This window comes from Myiozetetes cayanensis, unplaced genomic scaffold (assembly GCF_022539395.1).
Source record: "Myiozetetes cayanensis isolate MyiCay16 unplaced genomic scaffold, myiCay2020 scf470, whole genome shotgun sequence".
Classification (NCBI taxonomy): Eukaryota; Metazoa; Chordata; class Aves; order Passeriformes; family Tyrannidae; genus Myiozetetes; species Myiozetetes cayanensis.
Genome location: NW_026087710.1, coordinates 917 through 28,224, shown reverse-complemented (window position 1 = coordinate 28,224; position 27,308 = coordinate 917). Strand labels below are relative to the sequence as shown.

The window sequence follows — 27,308 nt, the reverse complement described above, 5'->3', positions numbered from 1 at the left end:
CAGACTGTACTGGCCCATGCTGGTTCATACTCCGTTATACTGGGCCATTCTAGGAGGCTCATGGTACATAAGACAGGTTCTATGCTGGTTTATACTGGTTTGTACCGGTCCGTGGTAGTTTGTATCAGTCTGTACCGGTTCCCTGCTGGTCCCTACTGGTTCATACCAGTCCAAACTGGTCTATACTGGTCTACACCAGGTGGTTTATGGGATGGAATAGAGGTTGTAGAGTGGTTTATACAGGTTTATACTGGGCTGTACTGGTCTAGACCAGTCTGTACCAGTGTGGACTAGCAGGGTCTGTATTTGTCCTGACTGGTCTGTACTGGTTCATAGCAGTCCGTACTGGTGTATACTGGTCCACAGCAGGTGGTCCATGGGATGGAACAGAGGCCGTAGAGTGGTTCATACTGGTTTGTGGTGGTCTGTACCAGTTCGTACCGGTCTGTACTGGTCTGTACTGTTTCATAGCAGTTTGTACTGGTCTGTACTGGTCCACACTGGGTGGTTTATGGGACGGAACAGAGGCTGTAGAGTGGTTTGTGCTGGTCTGTGCCAGTGTGTACTGGTCTATACTGGTCCACAGCAGGTGGTTCATGGGATGAAACAGAGGTCGTAGAGTGGTTCATACTGGTTTGTGCTGGTCTATACTGGTCTGTACTGGTCCATACCAGGTGGTTTATGGGACGGAACAGAGGCTGTAGAGTGGTTCATGTTGGTTTGTGCTGGTCTGTACCGATCTGTACCGGTCTGTACTGGTCCGTATTGGTCTGTACTGGTCCGTACCGGTCTGTACTGGTCTGTACTGGTCTGTACCGGTCTGTACTGGTCCGTATTGGTCTGTACCGATCTGTACTGGTCTGTACTGGTCTGTACCGATCTGTACTGGTCCGTACTGGTCTGTATCAGTCTGTACTGGTCTGTATTGGTCTGTACTGATCTGTACTGGTCTGTACTGGTCTGTACCGGTCTGTACTGATCTGTACTGGTCTGTACTGGTCCGTACTGGTCCTGACTGTCCCTCGTGGCCGCAGCTCCGGGCCCTGTCAGCGCTGGGGTTCCGGGATCGCCGGGAGGTGGCGCTGGCGCTGCAGCGACACGGAGGGGACCAGTGGGGGGCGCTGCGGGAGCTGCAGCGGCCCCGGCTCCGCCCCTTCCTGCAGCGCCTCTGGCAGCCACCGGGGGCGCTGGACTTCGAGTGCCCCGACCAGCAGGTGAACTGGGGGCACTGGGGGGGGATTGGGAAGGACTGGGGAGGGGATTGGGAGGGATTGGGAGGGAACTGGGAGGGGATTGGGGGGACTGGGAGGGAGCTGGGAGGGGATTGGAGGGAACTGGGAGGGACTGGGGGAGTGTGGGGGGGACTGAGAAGGGATTGGGGGAACTGGGAAGGACTAAATGGGAACTGGAAGGGACTGGGAGAGGATTGGGAGGGAACTGGGAGGGGATTGGGGGAACTGGGAGGGGATTGGGAGGGACTGGGATGGGATTGGGGGTCTGGGAGGGACTGGGAGGGACTCGGGGAGTTGGAGGGGGACTGAGAAGGGATTGGGGGGACTGGGAGGGAACTGGGAGGGGATTGCGGGGACTGGGAAGGACTAAGTGGGAACTGGAAGGGACTGGGAGGAGATTGGAAGGGACTGGGAGGAGATTGGGGAGGGAGTGGGAGGCACTGGGATGGGATTGGGGGGTCTGTGAGGGACTGGGAGGCAGTGGGGTCCCAAGCCCTTACTGGTCTTACTGGTTTAGGACTTTGAATTATTGGGAGCGACTGGGATTTACTGGTTGGGGGTTTGGGTTTACTGGGCGTTACTGGGAGTGGATGTAGTCTTACTGGAAGTTACTGGTGTGGGGTTTTTGGTTACGGGGTTTGGGTTATTGGGAGCCACTGGGTGTTACTGGTGTTGGGTTTGGGCTTAGTGGGCCAAACTGGGTTGGTGAGAGTTGGAGTTACTGGTTGGCTCTTTGATCTCACTGGGAGCTACTGGTCCTTACTGGGGGATGGGGTCACCCGTGCTCTCCCCTCCCCCCAGGCGCTGGTCCGGCGGATTTTGGCCACCCTGGACGTGGCCAGTTGGGGCCGGGCCTTACTGGTGGCCAGTTTGGGGCGCGAGCTGGGACTGGGCAAGGTGGAGCCCGGCAGCGAGGGCTTACTGGGAGAACTGGTGGAGGCGGTGAAGGACTGCCCGGACCGCGCGGCCCTGAGGAGGAGGCTCCGCTGCGAGTGCGCCGTGTGCGGGTGGGGCCTGCCCCGGGCACAGGTGGGCACTGGTTTGTGCTCTGGTTACTGGGCTGGACTGGTTTGGTCTGGGAGGGGCTTGGGAGGGACTGGGAGGGGGATTGGGAGAGACTGGGAGGGGGATTGGGAGGGACTGGGAGGGGATTGGGAGGGACTGGGAGGGGATTGGGAGGGGATTGGAGGGAACTGGGAGAGACTGGGAGGGGATGGGGAGGGACTGGGAGGGGATTGGGGGATTGGAGGGAACTGGGAGGGGGTTGGGAGGGACTGGGAGGTTCTTAAAGGGTGTTAAGAGGGGATATGAAGTACTGGGAAGAACTGTGAGGGAATTGGGAGAGGATTGGGAGGGGACTGGGAGGGCGTTTAGGGTTACTGGGAATCACTGGGAGTTACTGGGAAGGGGTTTGCTGTTACAGGGAGGGGGTTTGCTGTTACAGGGAGGGTGTTTAGGGTTACTGGGAGTCACTGGGAGTTAGTGGGAAGGGGTTTGGGGTTACTGGGGGTTACTGGGAAGGGGTTTGCTGTAATAGGGAGGGGGTTTGGGGTGTTTGGGAGTTACTGGGATGGAGTTTGGGTTTACTGGGAGCAACTGGGTGGGGGTTTATTGTTTCTGGAGAGAGTTGAGGTTTACTAACGTGGAGTTTGATGTTACTGGTTTGGGGTTTGCTGTTAATGGGAGGGTGTCTGGTGTTACTAGGAGTTATTGGGAGCTACTGGGAGCAAACTTAGGGTTACTGGGAGCTACTGGGAGCGAACTTAGGGTTACTGTACTGGGAGTTACTGGTACAGGGGTGGAATTGGCTGCAATTCCACCTGTGGCCACTGGGAGGCACCAGAAGCGGTTTCCCAGTTGAACCCATTACTGGGACATTACTGGTGTGTTAGTGGTTCTTACTGGTTTGTACTGGTGCAGATGAAGTGGCTGCTGGGCTGTTTGTGCCCGTTGTACCCCGAGTGCTTCCAACTGCACTTCTAGGGGGGGCCCTGCTTACTGGGAGCTACTGGGACTTAGTGGTTTGGGGTTTAGGGTTACTGGGAGTTACTGGTTGGAGGGTTAGGGTTACTGGGAGTTAGTGGTTTGGAGTTTAGGGTTACTGGGAATTATTGGGAATGAGTTTAAGGTTACAGGGAGGCCATTTGATGTTACTGGTGTAGGACTTGAGGTTCCTAATTCAGGGTTTAGGGTTACTGGGACTTACTGGTTTGTGGTCTGGAGTTACTGGAATCCAGTTCAGGGTTACTGAAACTTAGTGGGGTGGGGTTAGGGTTACTGGTTTAGGGTTTGTTGTTACAGGGAGTAACTGGTTTAGGATCTGGAGTTACTGAGACTTACTGGTTTGGGGTTTGGCATTACTGGGAGTTACTGGGGGCTTCCTGGAGAGTTACTGGAGGATTACTGGGAGCTACTGGGGTGACTGGAAGCTCCCAGTTTGGGTGTGTTACTGTCTGCAATTCCATCTGTGACCACTTGGGGCAGCACTAACTGTGTCCACAGTGATAACGCTTACTGGTGTGTTACTGGGCTCTTACTGGTCTTTACTGGTTTGTACTGGCTGCTGGGCTGCTTGTGCCCTGAGTGCTTCCGGCTGCTCTGCTGGGTGGGGGCCCTTCTTACCCATTTAGCGTCTGGAGTTACTTGGGCTTACTGGTTTGGGGGTTGGCGTTACTGGGAGGCATTAAGGCCTTACTGGGGGTCACTGGGAGCGACTGGTTTTCATGGATTATATTGGCTGCAGTTCCACCTGCGACCACCGGGGGCAGCACAAGCACTGTTAGATCTGTGTGTAATAATGGCTACTGGTGCGTCACTGGTCCTTACTGGTGCGTGACTGGTGTGTGCCTGGTCCTTACTGGTGCGTGACTGGTCCTCACTGATGCGTGCCTGGTCCTCACTGGTGCGTGCCTAGTCCTTACTGGTGCATGCCTGGTCCTTACTGGTGCGTGCCTGGTCCTTACTGGTGTGTGACTGGTGCGTGCCTGGTCCTTACTGGTGCGTGCCTGGTCCTCACTGGTGCGTGCCTGGTCCTCACTGGTGCGTGACTGGTCCTTACTGGTGCGTGACTGGTCCTTACTGGTGTGTGACTGGTCCTTACTGGTGTGTGACTGGTCCTTACTGGTGCGTGCCTGGTCGTTGCTGGAGGGTTACTGGGAGTGACTGGTTTTCATGGATTATATTGGCTGCAGTTCCACCTGCGACCACCGGGGGCAGCAGGAGCACTTTTATATCCATGTGTAATAATGGCTACTGGTGCGTGCTGGTCCTTACTGGTGCGAGCCTGGTCCTTACTGGTGCGTGACTGGTCCCTACTGGTGTTTGCTGGTGCAGATGCAGTGGCTGCCGGGGTGCTCGTGCCCACTGTGCCCCGAGTGCTTCCGCCTGCACTTCACGGTGGGGGTCCGGGAGAGGGGCGTGGGCGCCCTGGGCTGCCCCAGCTGCTCCCGCCCCGACCTGCGCGACGAGGCCCAGCGCCTCTGGTACTGGTCCACACTGGAACCACAGGTACTGGGAGCACTGGGAGGGATGGGGTGGTAGAACGGAGGGGAATGGGAGGGACTGAGAGGTTGGGGGGGCACTGGGAGGGACTGGGAGGGATTGGGGGACACTGGGAGTGGATTAAAGGGTGTTAAAAGGGGGTTTGGGGGCACTGGTTTATACTGGGAGGTGAATGAAGGGAACTGGGAAGGGATTGGGAAGGAATTGGGGGTGGATTGGGAGGGCACTGGGTTGGACTGGGAGGGATTGGGGGGCACTGGGAGGGGATTAAAGGGTGTTAAAGGAGGTTTGGGGGCCACTGGTTTGTACTGGGAGGGCAGTGGGGGGCACTGGGGGTGGACTGGGACGGCACTGGACGTGGACTGGGAGGGCACTGGGGGGGATTGTGGGGGACTGGAAGGGGGATGAGGGGGACTGGGAAGGAGTGGGAGGAGGTTTGGGGTTACTGGGAGGGCACTGGGTTATTGGCACTTAACTGGGAGCTGCTGTCGGGAAGTTTGGGGTCACTGGGAGCTACTGGTCCTTACTGGGAGTCACTGGTTTGGGGTTGCTGGGAGGGTGTTTGAGGTTACTGGTCTGTACTGGTCTGTACTGGTCTGTACTGGTTCGCAGCTCCGGAGCTGTTTGGACCCCGACACCTTCGGCCTCGTGACCCAGAAGTTGACGGAGCTGGAGCTGCTCCGGGACCCCCAGTTCCTGTGGTGCCCCCATGTACTGGGAGGCACTGGGAAGGGCTGGGAGGGAACTGGGAGGGAGTGGGAGGGGACTGGGAAGGGCTGGGAGGGATTACTGGGAACTGGGAGGGAGTGGGAGGGAGGGGAGGGACTGGGAAGGACTGGGTGGGAACTGGTGGGCAGTGGGAGGGACAGGGAGGTGCTTTAGGGTTACTGGGAGGAACTGGGAGTTACTGGGATTTGGAGTTACTGGAGAGGGACTTTATGGTTACTGGGAGTTACTGGTTTGGGCTTTGGTGTGACAGGTGTGGGGTTTGGTGTTACTGGGAATTGCTGGTTTGGGGTTTGGTGTTACTGGGAATTGCTGGTTTGGGGTTTTGGGGGTTCCTGGGAATCAGTTTAGGGTCACTGAGAGTGACTGGGAGTTACTGGGAAGGGGTTTAGTGTTGCTGGTTGTTACTGGTTTTGTGTTTGCCATTACTGGTTGTAACTGGTTTGGTGTTTACCGTTACTGGTTGTTACTGGGGGGGTGTTTTGCTGTTCTTGGGGGGTCCCAGGGGGGTCTCTGAGCTCCCCCCTCCCCCCCCAGTGCTCCTTTGGGTTCATCTTCGAGGCCGAGCGGGGCCCGGCCCAGTGTCCCCAGTGCCACCAGTGCTGCTGCCCCCGCTGCCAGCGCCCGGTGAGGGGGCTGGGGGGTCCTACCAGGCTTTGGGGGACCCTGAGGGGGGGACTGGAGGGGTTTGGGGGTATTTGGGGAGGTGCTTGGGTGGGTTCTGGGAGGTTTAGGGGCTCCCAGAGTGGATTTGGGGGGATAAAGAGGCTTTGAGGGGTTGCTGGGGGTGTTTGGGAGGGGTGGTCTCTGAGGGGTCTCTAGGGGTCTCTGGGGGTCGTGGAGGGGGTTTGAGGGGTCTCAGGGTGGGTTTGGGGGATCCCTGGGGAATTTGAGGGGTTGTGGAGGGGGTTTGAGGGGTCTCAGGGTGGGTTTGGGGGATCCCTGGGGTCTTTGAGGGGTCGTGGAAGGGGTTTGAGGGATCTCAGGGTGGGTTTTTGGGGGCTCTGTGAGGGGTTTTGGGGGAATCCTAAAGGGAGTTTGGGATGTTGGGAGGGTTTGAGGGTGGGTTGGAGGAAATGTGGGGTGGGGGTCCCTTGGGGGTGTTTGGGGTATTCCTGGGGGTCTTCTGGGGTTTGGGGGGTCCCTGGGGGTTTACTTGGGTTTTCTAAAGGGGGTCTCTGGGAGATCCCTGGGGGTCTTTGAGGGGTCCTGGAGAGGTTTTGAGGTGTCCCAAGGAGGGTTTGGGGGGGTTCTTGGGGCTCTCTGCGTTACTTGGGGATCCTTTGACGTTTCTGGGGGTCTCTGGTGATCCCCAAAATCCCCCCTCCCACAGTGGGACCCCCAGCACTCCACCCTGTCCTGTGATGAGTTCGGGGCCTGGTTGAGCTCCCGGGACCCCCAAGGAGCCTCGGGGGGTCTGGGGGCTTTTCTGGGGGAGCACGGAATTGGTGAGGGGGGTCCAGTGGGGGCTTTGTCAGGGTTGGAAGGGATCTGATGTGGTTTGGGGAGTCCTGGGAGGGGGTTGGAGGAGATTTTGGGGGTCCCTGGGGGGAGTTGGAGGAGATTTTGGGGTTCCCTGGGGGGGCTTGGGGGAGGTTTGGGAGGTCCTAAAGAGAGATTGGAGCGGTGTCTGCTCCCCACTGGGGGGGTGGGAGGAGGATTTGAGAGATCTGGGGGGGGGTTCTGAGAGAGATTTAGGGGTTCGGGGGGGTCTCAGTCCCATATTTGGGGGAGGTGGTGATTTGAGGGGGTCCCAGGGGGTAATTTGGATGGTCAGGGGTGGAATTTGGAGGGTCTCTGCCCCATAAAGTGGCATTTGGATTTGGGGAGTCCTGAGGGGAGAGTGGGGGGATAAGAGGGAGTTTGAGGGGGTCCCAGGGGTCTTTAGGGGGTCTCAGAGCCCCCCAGTGACCCCCAACCCCCCCCAGTTTGCCCCCAGTGCGGGGTGTGGTTCGCACTGGCCCGGGGGGGGTGTTTGCATTTCCAGTGCTCCCAGTGCCGGCACCAGTTCTGCGCTGGCTGTGGGGCCACCTTCCACGGGCCAGGGGTGAGGGGGCACTGGGAGGGACTGGGAGGGGATTGGGGGGCACTGGGAAAAGAACTGGGGAGAACTGGGATATACTGGGAGGGATGGGGGAACTGGGAGGCACTGGGTGGTCCTGGGGGCCTCTATGGGAGGTTTGGGGGAATTGGGAGGCACTGGGGGTCCTGGGGGCCTCTATGGGAGGTTTGGGGGAATTGGGAGGCACTGGGGGTCCTGGGGGCCTCTATGGGAGGTTTGGGGGGAATTGGGAGGCACTGGGGGGTCCTGGGGCCTCTATGGGAGGTTTGGGGGTTTTGGGGAGTTTGGGGTGATCTCAGTGGGTGTTGGGGAGTCCTGGGGTCCCTAAGGGGAGGTTTGGGGTGGTTTGAGGGTCTCTGGGGGATTTGGGGGAGGCTTGGGGGGTCTTTAAGAGGATCTTGGGGTGGGGTGGGGGTGGGGATTTTGGGGGTCTCGGTTTTTGGGGGATTTTGGGGTCTATGTTTTTTTCTCTGGGGATGTTTGGGGGGATCCTGTGGGGATTTTAGTTTGGTTTTTGGGGATCCTGGGGGATTTTGGGGGCTCAGATCTTTGTTTGGGCCCCCAGACCTGCCCCTCCCCGACTGCCCCCTGCGGGAGTCCCTCCACAGGCACCACCCCGGGACTGTCTGTTCTACCTGAGGGACTGGGACCCCCGGCTGCAGAGGCTGCTCCAGGTGCGACTGGGGGCGACTGGGAGGGACTGGGAGGGGACTGGGGAGACTGGGAGGGGATTGGAGGAGACTGGGAGGGGACTGGGGGGACTGGGAGGGGATTGGGGGGACTGGGAATGGACTGGGAGAGGATTGGGGGAGACTGGGAGGGGACTGGGGGAGACTGGGAATGAACTGGGAGGGGATTGGGGAAGACTGAGAGGGGACTGGGGGGGTTACTGGGAGGGACTGGGAATGGATTGGGGGTCCCTGGGGTTCACTTTGGGGGTCTTTGGTCAGATGGGAAATGTCCCCTTTGAAACGGAGCCGCCCGGATGCCCCCAACCCCACAGGTGAGTTCAGGGGACTGGGAGGGACTGGAAGGTGACCGGGCCCCCCCAAACCCTACCTGGGACCCCTAAAAATGCACCTGGAACCCCCAGACCCCACCTGGGATCCCCAAACCCCACCTGGGAACCCCCCAAACCCCACCTGGAATCCCCCAGACCTCACCCAGGAGTCCCCAAAACCCACCTGGGACTCCCCAAACACACCTGGGACCTCCCAAAATCCGCTTGGAACCCCCCCAGTCCTCACCTGGGACCACTCAAACACACCTGGGACCCCCCCCAGGATACAACTGGGACCCCCCAAACCTCCCCAAGGACTCCCCAAACTCGATACATCTGGGACCTCCAAACCCTCAGCCAGCACTTCCCAAACCCCACCTGAGATCCCCAAACCCACCTGAGACCCCCCCAAACAGACCTGAGATCCCCCAAAACATACCTGGACATACCTCAAAATCTACTGGAGACCCCCCAAAAACACACTTTGGACCCCCGAACCTCACCTGCCCCCAGACTCTCCTGGGACCCCCCCAGTGCTCACCTGGAACCCCCCAAAGCCCACGTGGGACCCCCAAAACCCACCTGGGCCCCCCAAAGCACACCCGTCACTCTCCAAACCTCATCTGAGACCCCCTAAAACCCCACCTGGGACCCCCAAAACACACCTGTGACTCTCCAAACCCCATCTGAGACCCCCAAAATCCACCTGGGACCCCCAAAACACACCTGTGACTCTCCAAACCCCATCTGAGACCCCCAAAATCCACCTGGGACCCCCAAACCCACCTGGGACCCCCAAACCCCACGTGGTCCCCCCAGGGCGGTGCCCGGTGCTGGAGCAGAAGGAATTTGGGGCCGCACTCCGGGATGAGCCGTGTGGGAAGGAAGCGGCCCCCGGCCACGCCGGGCTCTGCAGGTGGGGCTGGGGGTCCTGGGGGCACTGGGAGGGATTTGGGGGTATTCAGGGGACTTTGGGGGTGAAATGGGGGCTGGGGGAACTTGGGGTGTCCCTGTAGGTCACTGTGGGTCACTTAGAGGGGGTCTGGGGGTCCCTGGGGTCGCTTGGGGGTCTCTGTGGGGCACTTGGGGGTCTCTGGAAGGGGATTTGGTGGGTGCAGGTGGGATTTGGGGGCCACTGGGAGGGGATTTGGGGGCACTGGGAGGGGATTTGGGGTAAAAATGGGGAAATTGGGGAAAAATTGGGCAAAAATGGAGAAGTTTGGGGGTTATTTGGGGAAAATTGGGCAGAAATTGGGAAATTTGGGGTGAAAATGGGGAAGGTTTTTTGAAATTTGGGGAAAATTAGGTGAAAATGGGGACGTTTGGGGAAATTTGGGGAGAATTGGCAGAAATCAAATTTGGGGCAAGAATAGGGAAGTTTGAGAGGAAATAGGGCAAAAATAGGGAAATCGGGCAAAAAAGGGAAAAATTGGGGGTAAAATGGGGAAGTTTGGGGAAATTTAGGTAAAAATGGGAAAGTTTGGGCAAAAATGGGGAAGTTTGGGAGGAAAATCTTGCAAAAAATGGGGAAATTTAGGGCAAAAATTGGGAAGTTCGTGGGAAATTTGGGGGAAATTGAGCAGAAATGGGGAACTTTGGAGGGAAATTCTTGCAAAAAATGGGGTAATTTAGGGCAAAAATTGAGAAGTCTGTGGGAGATTTTGGGGAAAATTGGGCAGAAATGGGGGAAGTTTGGGAGGAAAATCTTGCAAAAAATGGGGAAATTTGGGGCAAAAATCGGGAAGTTTGTGGGAAATTTTGGGGGAAAACTGGGCAAAAATGGGCAAGTTTGGGGGGAAAATTGGGCACAAAGGGGGAAGTCCCGTGAGCGGGACGTGGCTCTGGGGTTGGGGGGGTCTTTTGGGGTTCCTGGGGGTCTCTGGGGGTCCCTGTCTCACCGGCGGGTCCTCCCGGCCGCCAGGGGGCACTACAGCGAGTACCTGGTGGGGCTGGTGAACCGGCACGGGCTGGACCCGGCGCCGCTCTATGACCGGGCGGAGCTGCGCGCGGCCGCAGAGCGCCACCTGCCGGCCGGGAGGACCCGGCGCGGCCCCGCCGAGAGCGACGGCGCCTTCGAGCAGCGGCTGCGCCACCTGCTGGAGAGGGAGGCGCCCCTGCGGCCACGCCCCCCCGGCCAGGGACACGCCCCCTTATGCAAATGAAGGGCGCCGGCTGGGGGTGTGCTGGGCCACGCCCGCTTTTATGCAAATAAAGGTGTGTGATTATTGGAGGTGGAGCCACGCCCCCTTTGTGCAAACAAACTGCATATGTGTCCCCATGGGAAGCCACGCCCCCTTTATGCAAATGAAGGCCATATATGGGCACCTCCCACTGTAGGATGGGAAGAGCTCAAGAAACTGGGACACTCTGGCACCTCCTGGGATCAGGGGGACACTGTGACACCTCAGGGACACAGAAACCAAGGAATCCTGGGATCCTGCCTGACCCCATGGGATTAAGGGACACTGTGGATTTTAGAGGGTTTGGGATTTTCTCAGAGCAGCAAATCCGGGCCTTCTGTTGTTGCTTACAACAATTAATAGAGTTTAATAACGTTTAAATTTAACAAAACTGAATAAAACTTAAATTTCAGGTCACGTAACTCACATGCAATGCCACTGCTTACAGCTTAATACAGCTGACATTTAAACAAATACAACTTAATCAAGTAAATATTATACAATTTAGTACAACTGAAATTTAAACAAATACAGCTTAATGCAAGTAAATATTACTATAAAACAACATATTATCATACAACTTTTCAATTAAATACAATTTAAATTCAAATTCATACAACTTATAAATATACATAGAACAAATAAATATAATTTAATGCAATTTAGTAAATACAATTTAATACAATTAATTTAAAATTTAAGTTAATGACACTTAAAGTTATTCCAAGTCAATACTATTTAATGCCTTTTGAACTTAATGAGCACAAAGTTAGTACAAGTATATACAATTTAATGGAATTTAAATCTAAATTCATACCACAAGTTAATAGAAATCAATACAATTTAATGCCATTTAAATTTCAATTCATACAACTTAAAATTAGTGCAAGTAAATACTATTTAATGCCATTTAAATTTAAACTAATCCAACTAGAATTTATACATAAATACAGTTTAATACAATTTAAATATAAATGAATACAACTTCAAATGAGTACAAACACAATTGAATGCAATTAGGTTTAAATATGAGAAATGCAAGTAAATATTATTTAATACCATTTAAATTTAAAGTAATACCACTACAACTTACACTATTAAATATCATTTAATACGATTTAAATAGAAACGAATGCAACAAAGTTAATACAATTCAAAATGAGCTTATCTATGAAATAGAAACCCACAGCTACAAAAAAAAAACCCGCACAAAATTAACTATTTACAAGATCCATGCATCTCCTTTTTGACTCTGTGGCCAAGCTCCGTGGGTCGGGAATGAACATTTTTGTGTTTTCCAGCCTCAGGTATTCCTGTCCCGTTGGAGTTGAGTTTTCCATGGTCAAGCTTTCCATTCCAGATGTTTGCACCCTTTGGCTCCTCAAGAAATCCTCCTCTCCTTCCCTCAGGTCCTCCTCTATCAGTGCCAGCTGCAATGAAAAACAGGTGGCATCACAAACAAGTCCGTTCCCCCACCCCCATTAAAATTTTAAAAACCTTTTCAATTCTTTCCAAATTTTTATTTATTTATTATTATTTATTTTAAAAAAAATTCAATTTATTTCGAAACTAATTGCCATTAGAAACAAAAACAAATGAAGGCAGCTGCCTGTAGGAGTGAACCCCACTTTGTAATTATTTATTTATCTTTATTTCTGTTTGGATTCAATTATTTTGCTGCTGTGGATTAGACACTTCCATTGAAATCTGTACATGGACACAGGAATTTCTCACAGCTCTGTGAATGGAATTGAAAAACAACCACCCTGACAAGGAAGGGATGAGGAGGAAATTATTGCCTGGCAAGTTTTTTTCTTGATAAGAAAAGAGAACTGAAGCTCCTGCCATTTCTATGCCAAAAATCACCACGTGGAGAAAAACGAGAGTTCCACGTGGCTGTGGCAAGATTTTTTTTTTTCCTAGTAAATCAAAAATGAAGCTCCAAATCAACATTTTTTCCTTTGAATACAACCCACTGGAGAGGAGAGAGAAAAAAAAAGAAGCACATGACCTCAGCCTTTCCCCCGAAGTAAAATGGAATTATTTTTGATAAAGAACACACTGGGATGGGCACATTTCCTTGCCAGGGGTTGCACCCACGAATGTTGACTCCCAGCACTGTTTTTACGGGTGTTCTGGCAGTACCAGGCACTCATCATTTCCAATCTTCCTTCCCCCACATCTGAACTTTATCCAGGGCCTTTGTCAGCTGTTACAGCAGGCAGCGTTTCTGTGGGATCAGCTTCCTTCCTATGGAGTTATGCTCGAGATCCAGACCCTGGACAATGATGGAATCCTAAAGAATCAACCTGCCAATTGCATTTGAAGGTGAAATAATTTAAAAAAACCCACAAAAAGTCCTCATCTGCAGACAGGCACTCAGTGGAGTGTGACTTCTTCACTCACAACGCAGCAGAGCTGACTGGGAATTAATCCCAATTAATCTTGTATTTATCCATTTACTGAGCCGTTCTAAAGTGCTTTCTAGCCCCGCTTTTGGAGCTCATGGGGCTGTGTCAGTGAGGGGTGAGGGGTGTGCAAGAGGGCCAAGCAGGAAATTTTGTGGATAACTCCCATCTGCTGCCCTGGGGTGCCCGAGGGGGCACAGGGGGGTCTGTGACAGGAGCTGTACCTCCTGGTTGTGCCCACAGAGCTGGCATTTTCAGGAGATCAGCTGTTCATAATGCCACGGAAAAGAGTTTTCTGCTGTGGGGGTGAAGCTTGAGGGGCACTTGCCCTGGGCTCTTGCTCTTTTTGTCCCCTTTTGTCCCTTTTTCCCCTTTCTCTTCAGGGGGTGTTTGGATTCCCTGCACTGTGTTCATGGCATCTTAAGTGTATATAGCTGTAATGTACGTAAAATATATATATTTTTATATAACTAGCTTGATTTTGGGTTCTTCAATTTTTTATAGTTTTTGTTTTTCCTTTGCCCGGAGAGAAGAAAGGAGGGGGAAGGGGTTGTTACTTTGAGTTTGGGCATTTGAGAGGGAGCCAGGTCCGAACCATCACAGCTGATCCAAGGGATCCATTGCCATGTGGGGAGTTTGGGGATCTCTGAAGATGCTCCCGGACTGGCTCTGCTGTGATTGCTCAGCACAGGAACGTGCAGAGAGAACTGGAGGAATCCCCGGTGCCAGCCCCGTTTTGAAGAAGCTGAAATAAAAAAGCTTAGGAAAACAGATGGGCTGGCCAAAAAAGCAGGTGGGAAAGGCTCAAAAGGGCTGATTCCACGGTGCCTGTTTTGGAAAGGCTTGGCCACGTTAACAGCAGCCACCGAGACTCCAGGACTCTTCTGGAACAGCCCAAATTAAACGTCAGCTTTAACTTTCTCCTGTGGTTAAAAGTGCCCCTCGTATTCTGGGGAGGCTTTGGGTGAGCACAGAGTGTCGTGAGGACGAGGAAAGCGGGTCCTGGGTGAGGGGGAAGGGGGTGGAGTGACAGCAGAGGGGACACTGGAACAGCAGCAGGATTTCCAGCAGCTCCTTTAGGGCCATCCAGCGGTGTCTGCGCTGCCGGGGGTGTCACCAGGAGCCCCCACCTCAATGATGTTCCCACCTGGAACTGTGGCTTGGCTGTTTATTTTTCCAAAACAAGCACTGTTATAGCATATTGGGGTGGAAATACCAGCTGCTGACAACACTGCACCATTCCTGATGCAGCTGGTCAGGAGTGACGGCGTTTGCAGAGCAGCGATGGCAAATCCCAGACACGTCCCCGTGGCCTGAGCGTGGACAGAGCTGAGGGAGCGTGGTCTGGTTTCATAAAGCACTTCCTTTTTTTTTTTCCCTGCCTTTTGAAGAGACAAAGGGCTCAGGGGGGACATTTCCTTCCCAATCAGCTTTGCTGCAGGTTTTTTTTTACCTTCTGTATTTTAGTCCAGACGCGATCTCCGGATCTCCCAGCCAGCATGTCCATGGCATCCGCCGTCAGCGACCGCAGCTGCGGGGCCGAGACACAAACCATCATTGTGGGGGATTCACACGGAGATAACTCGCCTGAACAAGCAGGTTAAAGGCTAATTTAAAAATAATTTGCACCCCGGTGATTTTGTGACTCATCTTCCGTGGGCAACCCGTCTTTGTTCAGCCCTCGCGCTGCTTTATTGTGGGTCTAAAATGCTGCAGTTTTGCCTCACCCCAGTCCCTTCCCAGGTTAGTCCAAGCACTGTCTCATCCTGCACACTTCCCAAACCCTGGGAAATGGTCTGGTTACTCGTAATTCAGGGGCAGAAAGAGGAGGGTTGGATCCATCACACACAGAACAAACTGGTGGAAACTGGTGTTCGATACTGGTGGGACCGCTGAACACCAGGAGGTCTCTTCCAAAAACGTTTAGTTGCTTGAAGTGAACCCAAATGATACTTTTTGGAGTCTCTTTCCCCAGTTTGTTACTCATTAAAAGTAATTAAGATCCATTGCTAAGAGATCTCCAAGGGCTTTAAGGGGCTCACTTTAACAATTTACAGAATAACACTTTTTATCAATACAAATTGTGACAGATTGTGACAAATTGGGACAGGTTTGAAGGTTGCTGGTGACGGTGTCTGCTGCAAAAATATGCTTTAAAGCCATCTACTGGTACATATATTGAGCAAGCACAAGTTCTAACATGGAGCAATCGAATCAATACGCTGTGGGTGAGCACAAGCAAAAAGCTCTGGTGGTAAAAGCAGCATTTAACGTGCACAGAGATTATTTCTCACCCAAGGCCACCCTCTTGGGGGGGGTAAGAAGAGGAGCTCAGCCTGCTGACTGCTCCCAGCAGCTTTGGTGGAAGTCTTTTCCTCCTTTTCCCCCTATTCCAAACTTACTTTTATACTATTTTTATTCTGTTTGGGTGTAGTTTGAGCGCCTCTGTCATCAATGCCTTTTATTTCTGATAGGTGTATTTAATGGGAGGGGGGTTGTGGTGGTTCTTTGGCCCCTGAGGAGGGGGTTCCACGTGTTTGTGGCTTCAGCACCAGAACATCTTGCTTGTCCTCTTGTCAGAGAGGTGCTCTGGGGTTTCAGTACCACAACGTTCTCCCAGTCTGCTGGGATTGGCCTGGAGAGGGGCCAGGTGGTCTCCTCTGCATTCCACTCTCTGTTCTGTTCCCCTGAGCAGATATTTATTATTTTACTGCAGAGCATGTCGACCTCAGCCCATCCAGGGAGCTGCAGCTGCTTTTAAAAATCCTGAATCCCCTCTAGGTTCAACTCTATCCATCGTCCCACACCGAGCAAAGAAGAGATATTTCCCCCCTCCTCTTTTTTACCCAACCCCACTTTAATATCATAATTTTTGGCCTTTTTTGCTCCCACCATTGGCCCTTGCTGGAGCTGGGTTTGCTCAGCCAAGGGCCCAGTCCACGTTTTTCTCAAGAGCCTCTGATTCTTCACCAATTTATGGCACCTTTGCAGTGAGTTTAACAAATTACCAGGTTTATTCCAAGTAATATGGGAGTATCTTGTGGATGGACCCAGCACAGAAAATTAATTTTTCCTCTTTTCCCCCCTCTCCTCCTCAGCTGTAACTGGGCTGCAGGTGCCTTTTGAGGCCAGAAAAGTCAAGGGGGCACAATCTGAATGATTACAATCATTGCCCCAGACTGATTTGGGGAGGTCTGGGTGGGGGAGGGAAAGAAAGGGTTTTAAACAAGTTGAGTCCTGGTGGTTCTACCAAAGCTACCCCTGCAGGCGATCAGCACCTCCTCTGACAAGGCGCTGAAAGGGAGGATTAAAAAATTCCTTCAGGTCCCTCCAGGGGACAAATTCCCTCCGGCCCCTTCCCTCCCCTGGCTCCCAGCCCTGCAAAGGGAGTGCTGGAAATCCAAACCTACCAGCCTGTCGTCCTCCTGAGAGACTCTCTGCAGGTAGGGGACGGTGGCCAGCTCGGCCAGGGCTTGGGCCATCACCTGGGACTGTTCGTGCCCTCGGTGCGAGCGGCCGAGCAGAGCGGCGCGGTGGAAGCGCTCGATGGCGCGGGCACAGGGGCTGCGCCTGTCCTGTTGGGCAGGGGGAAATAAAGGGGTTAGGGATGAAACTCAGGGGAAAATCCCTGATCCTTGGAGCCCTGTGCCCCAGGGGCTTCTCGTTGTCCTGTTGGTCAGGGGGAAATAAAGGGGTTAGGGATGAAACTCAGGGAAAAATCCCTGATCCCTGGAGCCCTCCCGTGTCTCGAGGGCTTCCGTTGTCCTGTTGGTCAGGGGGAAATAAAGGGGTTAGGGATGAAACTCAGGGAAAAATCCCTGATCCCTGGAGCCCTGTGCCCCAGGGGCTTCCTGTTGTCCTGTTGGTCAGGGGAAAGTCAAGGGGTTAGGGATGAAACTCTAGCGAAAACTCCCTGATCCCTGGAGTCCTCCCGTGCTCCAGGGGCTTCTCGCTGTCCTGTTGGTCAGGGAGAAGCAAAGGGGTTAGGGGAGAAATTCAGGGAAAAATCCCTGATCCTTGGAGCCCTCCCGTGTCCCCCCGGGGGGCTTCCTGTTGTCCTGTTGGTCAGGGGGAAATAAAGGGGTTAGGGATGAAACTCAGGGAAAAATCCCTGATCCCTGGAGCCCTCCCGTGCCCCAGGGGCTTCTCATTGTCCTGTTGGTCAGGGGGAAATAAAGGGGTTAGGGGAGAAACTCAGGGGAAAATCCCTGCTCCTTGGAGCCCTCCTGTGCCCCAGGGGCTTCTCGTTGTCCTGTTGGCCCGGGAAAATTAAAGAGGTTAGAGGAGAAACTCAGGGAAAAATCCCTGATCCCTGGAGCCCTCCCGTGCCCCAGGGGCTTCTCGTTGTCCTCGTTGGTGCTGGCAAGACCCTTCTTGCCACAACCTCTCTGGTAACACCATAAAAATAAAAATAATATGTCACTGTAGCAAATTTCGGCAAACACAAATAAGGTTTTCTCCTTTGGAAAAGCCTTTTTTTTTTTTTACTGTGATCTCCTCCATTAAACATCAGCTGAATTCCTGGATGGGCTTTTCCAGTCTTGGGGAGGGGGGGGCTGAGGAAAAGCATGCAGGGTGTCAGCTCGTGGTTTGGGTGCAGGCAGGCAAACCCCTGGTTTTCAAACACAGACCCCTGGAGGGGCTAAAAGCAGCAGAGGTGTTCTCTGACCTCCACCCCTCCAGGAACATGGTAGCCTTTAAGCATCTTAAACCTTTCCCTTCACATCTTTCCCATAGCACTGTGTGTAAAAATCGTGTCATTAACTCCAGGTTGTGCGGCTGCAAAGCCGAGGGGGCAGAATTTATTTCTCTTAAGTGGTGCTGTGGCTTTAAGGAGCTCGACTTTGGCACTGTGAGGTGGTTTTGTCAAAACCAGCTCGATTAGAAGAAAAAAGTTGGGTTTTACATTTGCATCTGCAAATGAGGAAGAGAGCAGAGAGAAATTAAACCATAAAGGTACTGTTGTATTCTCTTACAGTGAGTCGTAAGGCTTGACTCTGTAGATGAAATTTGTCCGGAGGAAGTTTTTAATTCGGCTTACGTGTGACAGAAATGAGATGGAATAGTGTTTCTAGCTTGAAGACAATTGTGGAATGCTGAGAAAGAAGCAAAGGTGGTCCAGTCTCTGTCAGGTCCACAAAGAGGTGTCGACCCTGCACAGCAGAGCAGCTCTGGCTCTGTGCCCATTTCTGTTCCCAGGGAAAATCGGCATTGCCACCTGCCCTTGGGAGCAGAGGTTTGGTCTCACTGGGATCGTTGGAAGGGAACACAAGTTGTGTTCCCCCTGACGGTGGACGTGGAACTGGCAGCTGTTTGTTCCAGCTGAGTGACCCTCTCTCCTCTCCTGGGGCTTTCCTGCTCCCCATTAAAGCTCCTGCCCTGACCCCCAGGGTTGGTTGTGAATCTGCAGGCCCAGGGGCTCAGCCCTGTTCCCCCATCCTTGCTGTTTTGGAGATGGCACTAGTGGGGTGACCCTTGCCTGAGATTTGGGGGTGCTGTGCCGACCTGCCTGTTTGCTGCTGCTTTTCGTGGTGTTGGGGTTTCACCCTGGTTTTTTTTTGGGGGGGGCCACCTCTGTTTCAGCAAGAACATTTAAATGTATGAAGGGACATGTCCTGGCAACAGGTGAGTTCCATGAGGATCTGTGACAGGGAAATGATTTCCACTGTCACATTTCTTTTCAGCTGTAAGAGAAGGGAGGTCTAAGGTTGGCAGAAAATACTGGTGTGTAGGAGCAGAGGAAATTCCTGCAGTGAGTGGGGGACCAGCTTCAGCACTCCTAACCCAGCACTCTGCTCTCATCTCTAATAGGACGTTTTTTTTTCCCCTGTGCCCTGGAAAGCAGATCCCACACATCTCTGCTTAAACTGTGTGGTCCTGTACCTCCAAATTAATTTACAGAACAGGGAGAGTCATGAGGAATCCAAAAGATGCCCGATTTCAATGTTTTTTCTCTTTCTGCTGCTCTTTAGGGACTGAAGAGCTGCAACAGAGGGGATCTCACACCCAAAAGCAAAGGCAGAACTGCGGGGTCAGGAAAAAAAAAAAATTAAAATTGCCATTTTTCCTGGAGCTTTCAGAAAGACCAGGGTTTTATTGTGTATCCAAGTATCCAACCCCACACTCTGTGGGTTGGAAGCTACAACTGCAGCTTCTTCAAGTGCAATTGAAGGGCATGCCCAGAGCAGGAACAGCTCCTCTACCTTCCCAAAGCTGTCATTTGTTTCACAGGTGTTCTCGGGAAGGAAAGAAGTCAGAGCTTCCCTCCCAAGTCTCAAGCTCACATTTCTTTGATCAGGAAGAACCCTTAAGAATTGCATGAAAAGAGTCCCATCTATGTGCAAAATTGATTTTTGGGGCTAATTGTCAGCCACAGTGCTAAGAAGGTGTGGCCATCACAGCAGAGGGGATAGAGCAGAGCTAATCATGGTCACCCTCCTTGTGTTTGGAACAGATGTGAAGGCTGTTTCACATCCTTCACTCCTCAGGGAGCACGATCTCAATCCCTGGGAATGCTTCAAGTGGCAATTATTGACTCTTGAGGGATATCCTGCTGGTCTGTGCAGTCTGCTCTGGGTGTTAAATACAGCGAGCAGCTGTTTTGGGTGTTCCCTGAAGCAGGGATTTGACATCACAAGCCACAAAGATTGGAGAAGATTGCGTGGAATAAACAGTGGGCTCCTTCTGCAAAGTGCCTGAACCCACGGGAACTCTGTTCCTGTGGAAATTCATGGAGCGTTTCTGGACACTGGTGGACCACCAGCAGCAGGAATTACACCCCAAAACCACACGTCCTTCCTACACCCAGAGGTTTGTGGTGCCACACCCCCTCCACACCCTAAAGAGAATGTAATGCTCACCTTTATTTTGGTGCTTCCTATAAAATCGAGGACTGCCATGACCTTTTTCCCACCGTTCTCCCAAAATGCTTCTGTTCCCTCCTCCGTGCCGGGGCCAAAAGGCGTTTTCTGGTCTAGGAGGTGAAACCACAGAGCCAGAGAGGTTGTTTTTGTTCATCTCCCTTTTTTCACAGAGGATCTGGAGGGATGTTGGTTCAAACTGGGTGGGGAGAGCTCCCTGAGCATTCAGGGCTGCCAGCACAAAGACACCCCCCACTCTCCTCATTTATCAAGGATTTATCATTTATCAAGGATTTATCATTTATCAAGGATTATTGGGGTCCCCCTGAGCCACCTCAGTTCCTGAGCCAGTTGGCCCACCTGGACAGATCGGCAGCTTTCGAGTTACAGATTTTTCCACATTTTTTCCAAGCTCTTTGTCTCTGAAGCCCAGGGTTAGTAAGTACTGTTGGTCGGGCAGAGATTCAGCTCCCTCTGGCAACAGGTGAATTCCATAAGGATCTGTGACAGGGAAAGGAAAATGATTTCCACTGTCACATTTCTGTTCAGCTGTAAGAGAAGTTACTTCTTTTTTTGAGAAAAATAAGTAAGTCTGAGAAAGAGAAATGTTCTCCAGAAACCTTCACAGAACCAGGTGACCAAACCAACCCACCCAGCTCTCACTGGGCTTCAAAATTTAGGACTTTACAGCCTTTTGCACCAACAGTTTTGCTGATGCCTGAGATAGAACAGGAGCTCAAGCACCTCAAACTCGTTTGAGCTCAGCCCCACACACAGTGCTTAAAAACATGAAACCTGCTGCTACCTGTAAATATGTGCTGCAGGTAATCAGGGTGCTTCTCAGCAAAGGTTTCAGTGGCCTCCCTTATTTTGTCAGCCTCGTCCTCGTTCTCAAAAGGTGTGTACAGGACAGAAAAAGACGCTTCTTCACTGAGGGCTTCTTGAATCAGAGCCTAAAAAAAAAAAGGGTGAAGGAATGAGATGTTTGATGTTGGGTGATGGCTAGTTAAAAAAAAAAACAAACAAGCAAAACAATCAGGTAGGCTGGGTAGGGACTCCACAAACCCCTACCTTCAACGAGGAGACAATTGCTGGATTAATTGTCTTTTAAATGAAAAGAAAAAGTGATTCCATGCTCTCCGTATCAGGAAGGGTTTTGAAAAAACAGCTCAGGCAACAGTACCCAAAGTTAAATTTTACAGCAGCCCATGAAATTAAACCATGATCCAAGGGTTAACAACCTTGAATTTATCCCTTAAAATCAGTCCAAACAAATCTGCTCCATTTGAAGCCTGGGAGGACTGTGATGAAGTCCTGCTGGCTGATGTGCCCGAGAGCCCCCTTTGCAGGCGGTCTTTTGGAGCAGGAATCCTCCCTCTGCTGATCCCACTGCTGGGACAGGCACCCAATTTCTCCAGTGTTTACCTGCCAGTAGAGCTGGATGAGGTCACTGGTGCCCAGCCTGGTGCCCCCTGCCAGGACGTACAGGCAGTCAGCGATCATGGCGCTTCTGAGAGGAATAAGCAGCAGAAATGAGGCAGGGAAGGGGTTGTCTGTGGCCAGATTGAGAGGAGGTCAGATCAAAAATGAGTGCAACGTGAGGGTTTGGGCCAAAAAATTACACAGAGCTCTCAGTTCCTTGCCCAGCTTCAGAGCATCAGGTTAATTTTAGCTCGGTGAACTCTCCACCAGCGAACGGCCCCGTCGTGTCCTTTGGGATTATTCACATTCACACCAGCTGGGAGGGCTGGAGCTCTGCTGGAGATCACAGGCACACACACAGAGCCAATCTCCCAAGGGCTGGGAAGGAGAGAAACCCCTGCAAGGGGAGTTTTTACCTGGCGGCTTCCGAGTATCTCCGCAGGCATCGGAAGCAGGCGGCTTGGCGCAGGTGATTGCGGAAATAGGAGGGGTTCTGGATGATGCTCCTTGGGGAGAGAGAGAAGAAGAAGGAGGATGGATGGACAAGGGTTAGGGTGTTGCTCCTTACATCAGCAGAGCTCGTGGGAATCAAGCTGTGGTTGAGGCAAATGCCACGTGCACTTGTTCTCTACAACTCTGTGTCTCAAATGTCAATTGGCTCTTTCTCTCTGTCTCCCTCCCCTCCTCTCTCCAGATGAACAAGCATCAGCAAAATTTTCACTGTTGTTTTATTATAAATGCAATTTCATTAGAGTTTTGTGTATTCTAGGAAAAAAAAGCTCCAGGGATAATATTCCCTCTGCCTTTGGTGTGTGGGTAAGGGAAGCCAAAACTGCTGCGAGCACAAGTTCTCGTTAACCCTCAGCTCCCCAGACAGGTGCCTGACCCATCTCCCTGGAAACACTGTGCATGTGGAAGGTATCATAACGTCAATGAGAGATTTTGAAACACCTCCTTGCACAAGGGGTGGGCTCTGTGTTGGGTGAACCTTTGGCACGTGTGTTTAGACCCTCAGTTCAACAGGTGCAGCTCCAGCTGTAACAGATTTCAGGCTTTAAAGGTAATATAATAAATACTGGCACGGCAGAACTGGCAGCAGCTCAGCAGTGAGATTGGCAGATCGGGCAGCTTCTGATGGGAGGGCTCACTGCTCCCACTTCAGAACAGTCCACCTGGTAGAAATGCGGGTTTTGTTCCCGCTGGCTGAGCTCTGGAGGTGCCCCTGACATTCTCTGACCACTCCTGGGCACTCAGCCCCAAAATTGGTGCCTGGGACTGGTCTGAAGGATTCACCCCCTCCCTGTGTCTGGGCTCAGGGGGGCTGCACACAGGGGCTCCTTCCCTTCTGCATCATCAAAGCACTGGATGTTTACAGGGCTGTTACAACTGGAATCTTCAGTCTGGAGAAATCAGTCCAATCTAAACACCAGTGCAACACTCAGGGTGTGTTTCACTCGTTCCTCTTTTCTCATTAGAAAATGGTTCTCCCTGCACAGCTCCTATTCCTGGCTTTGTTCAGTTCTGGATTTCAGTCTTAGCAGTGAATTGACTCGATATTTTGTTTTTCCTTACCTGTGTGAATGACTCAGAGCAATGCCAGGCTGCCCCAGTTTTAAGTAACAGGTGACGAGTTTTGCCTCAATAAAACTGGCAACCCTGGAAATGTCCTCTGGAGAGGACTCCAAGGGGTCCTCCACGGCAAAGCCTCTGCTGCAAAGCTGAAACACGAAACAAAACCATTATTTACAGACGTTATAACACAGCATTTGTTAGGTGGAAGTGCTTGTTGTGACTGATCAGTGGAGAAAACTGAAGCACAATGGCTTTAATTAAAGTCAGCATTGAAAAAAAAATCAGTACAAAGTCCAGAATTGTCTTTCAGGGATGTTCTGGATTTTGCTTCTGAGGAGAGCTGGATTAGGAGAGCACTGAGAAGCCCCAGCCCTGCAGTTCTGGGATGTTCCAATCACTCTGTCCACAATCCCAGGAAAGAATTCCTTCATCTCTTGTTACTCTTTCCCCAGTATTTCTATTTGCCAGCCTTTCCATTTCCTCTTAGGATGAGGCAAGTCCTCCTTTCTTCTCAGTGGTTCTGTCCCCTCCACAGCTCATTTCTGAATATAGGGAGCAAAAAAAGCACCTAAAAAAGGATGACACTTGCTAATTTTACTCACTGACTGCTATAATATTTCTTGCTTTAAAAAAATGGCTCCAGTATTGTAGAAAAAAAGAAATAGAAATAGGATTTTTGCTCGTGAACTGGAAAGCTCTAAGGTTTTATAAATGCTTTTTAATGAATTTTGGCAGAGCAGTGCTAAAACAAATGTAGTTGACCCCCTTATCAGGATGTCAAATATCCAGCTGAAGGTACTGGGGTCAGAGTGGAGAGAAATTTTTAGAGGGAGTGCAGAGTCCAGCATGCAAGTCCTCTGTTCTCATCACCAACCACGTTCCTGTAAAGCAGAAAATGGCTCCTGTTTTTCCCTTTTTTCTTTGATTTGAGAGTTTATCAGAGTGCTGTGCTCTGGGAGGCACCGGTGGATGGAAGGGTGACCCACCTGCTGGGCTCTCCTCCACCTCCTTTCTCTCTTCCCTCCCCTGTAAAACTCATTTGCAATCTTGCCAGGGGAACTCCCTCTTTTCCTCCTTCTTCTCATATTTACACCGATAAAAGTCGAGGCTGGTCGAGATTTTTAAAAATGCCCAAGCTCTGTAGATTCCTGCTTTTGGGATTTCAATCCTTGAACTGGAAATCATAGAAATAACTACTGCTGGAAGAAGAGCATGTCCACTTCAGACAGCTCAGGTGTGAGCACATTGTATCCCTTTAGTACCTCACAAAGTGTTTCTTCCCACAAAACTCAGCGTTTGGATTTTGAACTGCTGGAGAACCCCGAAGTTCTGGGGGTTGATCCTTATAGGAGCTGTCCTGTCTTTCATGCAAGAAAGAAAAGGATTCCTGCCTGGCTCTGGTGGCATCTTCTGTCTTCAGAGGAAAAAAAAAAGGAAACAGAGGGCACGATGGAAACACCATAAAGGGGAAAAAAGGGACCCAAAGGGACCTGTTATTTAAGCAAAATATTAAAACGTTTGGCACAGGTGCTTGCAGGGACAGCTGGGGGAGGAGTGGGAGCTCTCTTGATTATTGAAAGGTCATTTGTTGCTGATACAGCTGGGGATTAAAGAGGGGAGAAGTTTTTTTTCCTTTTACAAGACTTCAATTCCTTCCTCACATAAACACAGTTGAGGACTCAAAGTTAAGGGAAAAACAAGTTAAGGAAAAAAACCCACAAAACCACCCCTTAGATTCTTTGGTTCGGCCGAGCCCCCCCAACCTCCCTTCTTCTTCTGATGTTTATTTACGGCTCTTAACTTTCGGATTTCAGGATTTCCTAACCAACCCTCCCCCGTCCCGGTACCTGCAGGGCCGTGGAGAATTTGGCGGCCGCCGCCTCGTACTCGTCCCGCCCGCAGCGGGCGAGCCCCTCCCGCAGGGGCAGCCGAAGCCGGGGGTCAACGCGGCTCCAAAAGCCGCCCTCGGGGGGTCTGGCAGGAGGTTCAGGGGCTGCTGGTGCCTCTCCGGGCATCACCGAGTGGCCAAAGTCGAGCTCCTCGTCGGCGCGGAGCAGCTCGGTCTCGATCTCGCCGAGGTTGTGCGCGGGGATGGGAAGGGGAGGGCTCGGGGATGTCCCCGCTCCGCTCTCTGGTGGCGTTCCTGCCTCTGTCCCCGCCAGGTTTTCATGGCTTTCTGCTTTCTTTTCACACTTTCCTCCGTCTGGGCCGTTCCTCTGCTGTTCCTCGTGTTCCTCTGCCTCCTGCGAGAGAAGGGGCGGGAGGTTGAGGTGACAATTGTGGGATTTAAAGTGATTTTACAGAATCACAGAAGGGGTTGGGTTGGAAGGGACCTCGAAGATCGTCTCGTTTCAACCCCCTGCCATAGGCAGAGGCACTTTCCACTATTCCAGGTTGCTCCAAGCCCTGTCTAACTGGCCTTGAGCATTTAGCCCTGTCTAACTGGCCTTGAGCATTTCCAGGGATGGGGCAGATGCAGGTTCCTTGCCCAACCTGTGCCAGGGCCTCACGACCCTCACAAGGACGGATTTCTTCTGAATATCCCATTAAATCTCTGTCAGCTTAAAGCCATTCCCCCTCGTCCTTGTCACTGCTTGTCCCAGGAGAGCTCTGGTTTGTTTCAAAAAGTGATTTCTGAAAACGTTTTGCCTTAAAAATCCTTTGCCACGGGATTTTAGCACCAAACAACACGACATTGGGGGCAATATGTTAAAATTAGTTGCCTTCCATTATCTTGTAACTTTACTGAATGCATTTGGATACATGGATTTGGAACGTGTTAAATTAAATGAAAAAAAATGAAATAGAACAAAATAAAGTCCAAATATCTGGAAGAATCCTTTGACAGTCATGGAGATCTAATATTCTTGGAGATCTAATATTCATTTTTTACTTTATCCCGGTATGAGGAGGACAAGTATTCTGTCCTATTCCAAAGCACCATCTGAAACACCTCTTCTGATCTGAACAAGAATGGTGTTCATTTACGGGGAACCAATTTCGAAATCCACCGACATGCATTAAATCTATTTCTACACCGAGCACGTTGCTCGTGCTTAGTGCATTTATTGGTTTGATTACAATAAAATTACACAGAGCCATCTGAAATCAGGTTCCCGTTTTAGCTGTTCACTGTCAAAGACCTTGTTCAGCCAGCAGAGCAGAGGAAAGAAGTGTCCTTTGGGTTAAAATGGTGACAAAGAAATCAGGCACACAGAAATGAATCACACTCAGGGACAAAAAGGAGAAAGCAGCTTCGCTCTTCCAGGGTTCCTGCAGTTCTCTCCCCTAAATCTGATTTAAAGCTTGTCCCAAGCCACTCAGCACGGTTGTACTCACCTCAGGGGCTCCTGAGGGAGATCCCTCTTGAGGGGACTCGTGGGGAGGGAACCACTGGCTCAGCCCAGGCCCCTGAGCCTCCTGGAAGAGCACAAATGACCACACTCAGATTGCAGGGCTGTCCCCCCTCGGTCCTAAACACTCCCCCTCTGCTCCCACCTCGGGAATTCCAGCTCAACCCTTCCTTCACTCCTGGAGAACCGGCCCAGTAGTTTTAAAAACGGGACAAGCAGGACCTGCTGGAAGGTGTCTTGCTGGTACAGAACCCCAGGAAGGGAGTTGTTCATTCAGCCTGGCCTCGAACAGTTCCAGGGACGGGGCAGCCCCAGCTGCTCTGGGCATCCTGTGCCGGGGCATCCCCACCCTCACAGGGGAAAATTTCTTCCCCATATCCCATCTCTGCCTGCCCTCTCTCGGTCTGAAGCCATGCCCCCTCATCCTGTCCCTGCAAGTCCTCGTCTGGAGTCCCTTTCCAGCTCTCCCAATGCCTCTTCAGGTGCTGGGAGGGGCTGGGAGGTTCCCCTGGAGCCTCCTCAGGCAGGGCAGCCCCAACTCTCTCAGTACTCCCCACAGCAGAAGCGCATCAGAAGAGCATCTTCTGGTCGTTCCTGTGGCCTTGTTGGGGCTGCCAAGAATCTGGGAGAGCCTACCAAGGTGACTGGAAGGAACCCCTTGAGGTGTCTGGCAGTTGCTGAGGCCGGGCTGTAAATTGGGGTGGAGGGAACGCAGTGAAAAGCCACCCTCTCGTCAGTGCCCACTGCCTGTAGCGTGACAGCGGCAGGGGAGGAGGTGTTGGGTGTCCCCAGGGATGGCCAGGAACCCTCCCTTCCCTCCCAGGCCTGGCCCCCACGTCCAGCACCAAAGCTGCTGCCAGCTCTGGAGCAGCAAACTGTTCTTCCCAAAGGGAATTATCCCCCCACAGGACACCCCAGGCACACTCAGACCCCGCCCTTGGGCCCGGCACAAAGAGAGCTGTGCAGTTCCCACTCACCTGCTGGGTCCCCAT

General features: G+C 52.1%; 2 protein-coding genes across 2 annotated transcripts in view; one reads left to right on the top strand and one right to left on the bottom strand.

Moving 5' to 3' along the window:
• The window catches only part of LOC126648270 (E3 ubiquitin-protein ligase RNF31-like), a gene marked incomplete at its 5' end in the record, with an annotated part of 19,422 nt that extends 7,667 nt beyond the window's left edge, over nucleotides 1-11,755 (top strand). Inside the window, 12 exon segments of the mRNA XM_050331057.1 lie at nucleotides 1,035-1,214; nucleotides 2,034-2,261; nucleotides 4,566-4,739; nucleotides 5,346-5,444; nucleotides 5,997-6,086; nucleotides 6,793-6,907; nucleotides 7,388-7,506; nucleotides 8,087-8,095; nucleotides 8,098-8,137; nucleotides 8,140-8,195; nucleotides 9,340-9,437; nucleotides 10,443-11,755. Of these exon segments, the coding sequence (XP_050187014.1) occupies nucleotides 1,035-1,214; nucleotides 2,034-2,261; nucleotides 4,566-4,739; nucleotides 5,346-5,444; nucleotides 5,997-6,086; nucleotides 6,793-6,907; nucleotides 7,388-7,506; nucleotides 8,087-8,095; nucleotides 8,098-8,137; nucleotides 8,140-8,195; nucleotides 9,340-9,437; nucleotides 10,443-10,683 (1,449 nt within the window).
• Nucleotides 11,744-27,308, bottom strand: LOC126648271 (spermatogenesis-associated protein 16-like). The gene is made up of 12 exons (XM_050331058.1): nucleotides 27,294-27,308; nucleotides 26,303-26,383; nucleotides 24,811-25,206; nucleotides 22,964-23,109; nucleotides 21,808-21,897; nucleotides 21,395-21,479; nucleotides 20,775-20,922; nucleotides 20,330-20,470; nucleotides 19,970-20,082; nucleotides 16,520-16,684; nucleotides 14,563-14,640; nucleotides 11,744-12,131 (listed from the first exon to the last, which is right to left on the bottom strand). Exons 1-12 carry the CDS (start codon nucleotides 27,306-27,308, stop codon nucleotides 11,916-11,918), a joined length of 1,674 nt encoding a protein of 557 aa, XP_050187015.1. The 3' UTR covers nucleotides 11,744-11,915.

Excerpts from the sequence above, each read along its gene's own strand:
- LOC126648271 (XM_050331058.1), bottom strand. Across the intron at positions 20,923-21,394 it reads TCATCCAGCTCTACTGGCAG|GCTCTGATTCAAGAAGCCCT; the intron begins GTAAACACTGGA and ends TTTTTTTTTTAG. Across the intron at positions 20,083-20,329 it reads AAAGCTGCCGATCTGTCCAG|ACCAGAAAACGCCTTTTGGC; the intron begins GTGGGCCAACTG and ends TTCACCTCCTAG.